This window comes from Trachymyrmex cornetzi, unplaced genomic scaffold (genome assembly GCF_001594075.2).
Source record: "Trachymyrmex cornetzi isolate Tcor2-1 unplaced genomic scaffold, Tcor1.1 scaffold630, whole genome shotgun sequence".
Taxonomy (NCBI): Eukaryota; Metazoa; Arthropoda; class Insecta; order Hymenoptera; family Formicidae; genus Trachymyrmex; species Trachymyrmex cornetzi.
The window spans coordinates 41,780-49,156 of record NW_017299949.1 but is presented as its reverse complement, the minus strand read 5'-3'; the positions used below and the strand labels follow the sequence as shown (position 1 = coordinate 49,156).

General features: G+C 29.8%; 1 protein-coding gene across 1 annotated transcript in view; it reads right to left on the bottom strand.

Moving 5' to 3' along the window:
• The window catches only part of dib (Cytochrome P450 302a1, mitochondrial), a 40,560-nt gene extending 35,552 nt beyond the window's left edge, over window positions 1–5,008 (bottom strand). Inside the window, exons 1-4 of the mRNA XM_018516354.1 lie at window positions 4,700–5,008; window positions 4,207–4,447; window positions 3,870–4,048; window positions 3,538–3,742 (exon numbers count right to left, since the gene is read on the bottom strand). Coding sequence (XP_018371856.1) covers window positions 3,538–3,742; window positions 3,870–4,048; window positions 4,207–4,447; window positions 4,700–4,877 — 803 coding nt within the window. The 5' untranslated portion in view covers window positions 4,878–5,008. The remainder of the gene's footprint in view (window positions 1–3,537; window positions 3,743–3,869; window positions 4,049–4,206; window positions 4,448–4,699) is intronic.
• Window positions 5,009–7,377: the final 2,369 nt, after the last annotated feature.

Here is a 7,377-nt window from a genome sequence, read left to right as displayed (position 1 = left end):
GAAGAGATGGTAATCCGACGGTACCAAGTCTGGAGAGTACGCTGGATGCGGGAGAACTTCCCATTCAAGCTCTAGAAGTGCCTGCTTCACGCTTTTCGTGACATACGGTCGAGTGTTATGCAACAAAATGACTTTGCGTCGATTGTTGGCTACGGATGATCTTTTTTGCATCAATTCGTCACTCAATCGGCCTTTGGAGTAACATTTAACTGTTTCGATAACTCTAAAAGCGTTTTCTGGATTCTCATCAAGCAATTCTTGCAGTTCGACATCTTCAAATTTTTTCGGCTGTCCTGGACGTTCTTTATCTCTCACATCAAAATCACCGTTTCGGGAGCGTTCAAACCAAACTCTACATATTCTTTCCGATGGAATTTCATCACCATACACTTCGGATAATAAGCGATGCGCTTCATCTGCGGTTTTCTTGAGGTCGAAGTAGTGAAGAAGCACACGTCGGAAAAACAGCTTATCGCGATTCATTTTCAATCCATTGGAAATTCTTTTTGGCGTCGAGAAATCTAACCTGTGATGATTGAATCACTTTCAGCGATGTCTAAACTACAAAAGACATATGACTTCATTGTCGAAACTCGCCAGTGTTGGAGCTAGCACCCTCTAGTAGCGAGCGGCAGGAATTAAGTTTAACACCTAATATATACGTTTTCGGGCCAAATTGTTTCAATCCATCAAAATCGGTTTCATCATGTCTAAGTTTACAAATTTTGAAATGGCAGATATGCCCACCCCAATTGAGAATGAGAATGATTTGAGGAATTGAATAGTTGCTTCATGCGAGGCAATACGTAACACACCTGATATCTTTGAGCGTGTCAATCTTTGAGAACAAGGCTCGATGGATGTATCATGGCGCAAGGTGGACATTTTCAACAATTCATCTAATTGTTTTATTTCGTCAGAAGAACTAAAGCCTGTTTTTGTTTTTCTGTTTTTGACTAGTTTTTGACTAGTTCAAGTTGTATTTCTTTCAAATAAACGGATTATCACTACACGTTTAAATTTTTTTATTTCGGCAACTAAGCCGTTTAGGACACATGTTTATATGGACTTTTTTACTTGAAATAAACCAAAGAATCGCTCTGTTGAGTTTTATACACCCTGTATATATATATATATATATATATATACATATATATAAATCTTTTACATGTAACTATAATAAAAGAATGTTAGTAATACATAATAATTCTGATGTCAAAAATTTCAGGCTCTTCTAATATAATTTATAAATTGTATGCTCCAAACGCGATAAAACTTCTTAAATCGAATACGAATACTTATATTTCTCTTATAGTTAATTTTTTAATTAATGTTATAATTAATTTTTTCTTTTCAATACGAAACGAATGTATGCGATTCCAGAGCATTGATTTTTCAGAATCGAGTAAAGCCCTGAACACAATGCGAGGCGATAACCTCGAGAACGATAGTGATAGCAGAGAGAAATCTCAGAGGGATCCAACATTCGGGAATGCATATGTCAATACACATAGGAACACAGATTAAGACAATAGTGATAAATTTCTGACGAGTTATTTCTATATGATTTTATCGGAATTATTTCTGTACTATTCCTATCACTGTTGCCTTGCTTTATCTAGGGCCTAAAAGTAAGGAACCGAAGTAACAGAACTAGGAGGGGGCAACTGAGAAGGAGAGAAGGAGTAACTAAGTAAAAAAGAGATCAAAGATCGAAAAATATCTCCGAAAGCGATTTTGTGTCGATCTGTGTGCTTATTCAAATCTTTTAAATATTAAATTATTCATTTGAGCAAAAACATCTAGCTTAAATTTCTAACCCGTGTTTCGTTAATATTTTTATTTTTGTTTTTAAAAGTCTTATTATTATTTAAATTAAATTTTAAATGATGTACTTTTCCTTCTTGTTTAATAATTCATTATATTCTGTTTTACTGCAGAAAACTTTGTCTTAATATATGTCATTGATAGATTTTAATAATTTTAAAAGTTCTAGTGATTCTATTATATTATATCTCTATATATATAACCAGTGACTTGCTTAAACTATTAATGCTAATGCAAAAAATAATGTTAATGCAAATTTTAAATTTTGCATTATTTATGAAATGATCGAATATTTTATCCAATGATTCAAGGGCATGACAATTAATATTTTATGTCTATATTAATGAACACATTCATAATTGTGTATAATAAAATATAAGAAAAAGCTTATAAACGAGCAAAATAGATGTATATTTGATAGTATCTTTAATGTTACAATATAAAGATAGGACGTTTCACTTTTAGCCATCTTCAGCCATTATAAAGATTCAATCCATACGCTGAGAAAAAAATGCTGTTGATTCAATTAAAGTCTATATTACGGGCTGTGACTAACATAAGTGATTAATTCATGCGTATATTTTATTGATATAAAGGCTTGATTATTGAAATAATAATTTATGCCTTTATGTCAATAAAAATATACATGAATTAATCACTTATGTTAGTGACAGCCCGTAATATAGACTTTAATTGAATCAACAGCATTTTTTTCTTAGTGTATAAACGCATTATAAAATTAATATCAGGCTTAAAAGTCTTTTTAATTCTACAATGAACAAGGACATTACAATGCACAAGAACATTAACAATAATAATGTTAAGACTAACAAATACATAATTATCCTGTAGCTATGATAAACAAAGAAAAATATCATGGGTAAATACCTTGATAAATTAAATATGTTTATAAAGGCACAAAAAGACAGAGCTATTTTATCGACAGACAACAATAATATTATAAATTGTATTACGGTGATTGTAACGCTTCTTAAATGGAACAAAGACAAAATTAAAATGAAGATTAAACAAAATATATCTGAAACATTAGGAGGATTTATCCACTAATCTAAACACTCGATCATCTCTGAAAAAATGCAGTTTAATCATAAATTTGAATGGAAATACGTTAAAATCATGGACTGAATCGAAATATTACAAAAGATTAATCTCGGGAGTTTTATACATTAAAGAAAACGGTCTTAATCTAAGAAAAGGTACGGAACTGTTGGATAAATCATATATTTTGATATTATTGAAAAATTAAAAAAAGGTCACGTAAACATACATCTTTGTGTCTATTATGAAATAAATTCATTTAAAAAGAATACATACATATATGTATTAATTCAACATCTAATTTTGACCGTCAAGTGGTGTTTCTCGTATTTAGGTGATGTACTCGCATAAAACAGTCTTCTTTCCAATCATATTATAGAAAATTATTGTTTGTAAAATTGCGATGCGCCTTGCATGATTTAGTATCATATAATGTTTTTTTAGATTCTTTATACAGTAAGTGTTTATATATGGATTAAATCTTTATGATGGCTGAAGATGACTGAGTAAGCCAAAATGTCCCATCTCTTATATTGTAAAATTAAAAATGTTGTCAAATATACGTCTATTTTGCTTGTTTAGAGGCCTTTTCTTATATTTTATTGTTTGTATATACGAGCAGTTATTTCTTGATCATAATTGTGTACTCACTTCTCCATATAATTCTGCGCCTTACGCAATTTTCGGTATAATGGTGTTTCAAAAAATCGCCAAAACATTGGGCCGTTATCTAATTTTAACATTACACTATTTGTCATAAGAGCTGCTTTGATCAGCCTTGAACTTCTGGAATGTGGATGTTTTTCTTCTTCTGATAAACTTCCCATTTTTACATCAAAAGTCACGAGGCAAATCACTGAAAATATATTTATACTGATGACGTTAATATACACAACACTCCTTTTATTAATATTACGAATATTTTTTGCTAAAATTATTAACGTTAGTGAATAGAATAATTTATCCAGGTGAAAGGATATTACGTTCGAGGAAAAGATGTGAGAATAAAGGTAAGAAATCGTTTGGTGGTTTTTCGCTGGAGCAGAGCTGCACGAACTCTTGAACAACTGCGTCAGTATCCTCCAAATAATCGATAACATTGCGTGGTTTGCTAAGGACCTTCTGAAATTCGCGACGCAGCCTCCACCACTCGGTGCCATTTCTAAATAATGAATAAAATATTAAATCCCTACTAATTTGTGCGTTTTTTAAATTCTATTGTTACTAGGATACGAAACGTTTTTATCGATTTTTACAGATATCGTAATATATCGTAATATATAGTATGGTGTATTGAAATTTTGTGAGAACAATTCTTACGTGGGTAAAAGACCCCCACTGTTGTAAACATTACTTCTGTCTTTTCGATATTTGAGAAGAGCCAAGTGCGATCTTCTCTTAGGATGCAGACCCGTCTCAGCTTTGAAAATTTCTGCGATATCTTCCGGTCGGAATACCCATACGACTGGCTGACCTGGTACTATTTCCTCACGTACCAAAGGTCCATAACGTTTCAATTTTAATAAGCCGTTCGTGTGCAGCTTTGTGAAATTGTATTCACCTATACCGTTAACATATATTTGATAAGATTAATCTATCGGTATTTAAAAGATAAATGACTAAATGAGCAAATATTGTATTCGGGAATATGCAAAAATATAGCAGCAAAGTTGTATGTAGAATCAAAATCCATTTCTATAGCTTAATGGTAAAGAGGAAAATACAGAAAGTGAATTAAAAAACAAAAATATTAAATTTGCAGTAATAATAAATGTTTTTAGTTAATTATCGAAATACTACATATTATTCTTACCGATGAAAGGCACATATTTGTACAGCGTTCCAATAACGGGTAAGGCTCTTGGCCCTGGAATGTTTTCGAAAGGCTTGGGTTTGGTACTGTCACTCTGATACGGATTATTCGAGCACGATCGAGCACATAATTTCTTTATCGTTCCTTTTTTTCCACATAGTTTCACTCGTGCGTACATTATAAATTTTACACGTATATATACTTCGTTTTGAAGTTTTATCGTCAAATTACAGACTTTTGTTTTTATAGGAGACCTCCTATAAGTGTAAACAGTACACCAGAGAAACAGGTTTTAGAATCTGTGTAGACTGCTTGAGCTCTCGATCGATTTTGAACCTCGCGTTCTCCCTGTTCTCCACCTTTCTTACCAGCCATTCGATATTCTCGTTCTGAAACGTTAGCATAAATTTGATGCTAGGTAGATAAAGTCCGAACATCGCGCGCGCGTTTCATAGTATTATTTTTAAGGAAACATGAGCACAAGCTGATGAATGTCATTGATTATTAACGCGACTGTTCTGGCCAATGCACCAATATCTTCGTGATCTGGTTGACATAATATTATTTCTTTGTTTAATATATATTATTTGTATAAACGTAGTGTCTATTTTCTCATAAATATGTAGAAAAAAATACTGATTTTGTATGATTTCGGGTTATGAAAGAAAAAAAGGGCATATAAAATGAACATACAATAAAATGTACAATTAAAAAAAAAAACTCTTTGGATCTAATATTTTTAATCATTAACAACCGAATTAATTATCATTGTAAAAGAAAGTAATAATACAGTTTATAATGTGGATCTAAATATTAATCTCCCCACTAAATGTTTCACAATCCTGTATATTAAGGACATCTCCGAGAAATTTAAAACTTAAATATAGAAACATCGTATATTACAAATGAATGACTACAGAGATAATTTACATAAAAAAATGAAAGTTCGGTATTAATAATCAGAGTAACACAGAAAAATTATCAAATATTTTTCAATTTTTTTTTAGAGAGAGAGAGAGAGAGGGAAGCTCTTCCACTTAATACTATCCTCTCTCCTACTCCTGAAACTCCTTGTTTCTTGCAAAACATATATTAGTTCCCAAGTTAGTTTCTTAAAAACTCTCTCCTTCAATCTCCGTTAGGACAGCTTTGCCATCGTTTAATCTATTTCACTTTTAGAATAAATTATATTTCTAGATTAAAAATACATCTCTCTCTCTCTCTCGGTTTGCACAGGTAACAATGTTTATAACTTTGACTCAACGTGACAGATTTGATGGTTAAAATTAAATACATTATGACGATTGTTGACTATTGTACTTATTTTTATCAAATTTAGGACTTTTGTGTTATAGACTAATGTATGAAATGAAATTATAATTTCAAGATATAATAATTCATAAACAGTAATCTAACGAGATTTTGAGAAGTTTAAAGGAAGAAAAATATTACAATTGCAAAGAAATTCTACAAATTTATAGACTGCATTACAAATAAGTATAAGAAGAATTACAATAACGCACGGAGAAAAAAATTTTGTTTGACTTAAAAAAATATACTTCTTTGAATTATTTTTCTAAAGTAAAAGAAATATTTGTTAGATTGAAGAAAAACAATTATATAAATATAATGAAATATTTTTTTAAATACAGAAAATAATTTTTCTTTATATAATTTTTCTTTATATAATTATAATTATGAGTTTTTAAATTTTAAAAAAGATTTTGTTGATCTGAAATGTAACGCAAATAAAAATAATTTTTATTTTTTTGGAGGAAATTAATTTATTTAAATGTAAAAAATGTTTAAATAAAAATTTCTTTCTTTCAAAAATAATAAAAAATTAACTAAATTATTTCTTAAATCTACAAAAATTCTTTTATCCAAACAGAAACCTTTCTTAATTAAAAAATGTATATAATTTGAATTAAAAAAATTTTAATTTAAGTTATAAACAACACGAGGAGGAGATGTTGAGACGACTAAAGCGAATCAAACCTATGGATTTAATGGGGATTAATTGATTCACCCTTTCACGCGAACTTGTGGAAATATAATTAGCAAACTGTTTTATAGTATTTATTGTAGTACTACTCAACTTACGTCAACTCTTACTATGAAAATAATATTGTAAAACGGTCCTTTGCGACTAGCTCAATTTACCCTTAGTCTTTGACTAATTTTATATAAAATTAAAAAAAGTTATAAACAAATGGAGATCGAGAGAAAGAATAAATCGTTTTATCATTATCATGATAACGTGAAACGTCTGTAATTATCAATTATTATTAATAATACACACAAGTTTTACACATTATCATCCAGTATCGATTTACGTTGGCTTGCATTTTTTACTTAAAGCTACTACCTTAGGTTAGAATAGGAAAAAACCTTTCAAATACAAAAGATATATATATATATATATATATATATATATATTACTTAGGATTTATCAAATTAAAGATATAGTACCACTTGTGTTTAACTTTTAATTTTGTACAACGATTTTTTTCTAAGAGTGGGTGTTTTTAGCTTTTTTTGAAGTTATGTCTCCATTTGTAGAAAAAATTGAGAAGTAATTGATTAATCTAAGTCATTAAAAATAAAAAAATTTATTAAGTTATATGACATCTTACATTATCTGACCACTACTGACCACTGCCACGACTGATTACTGC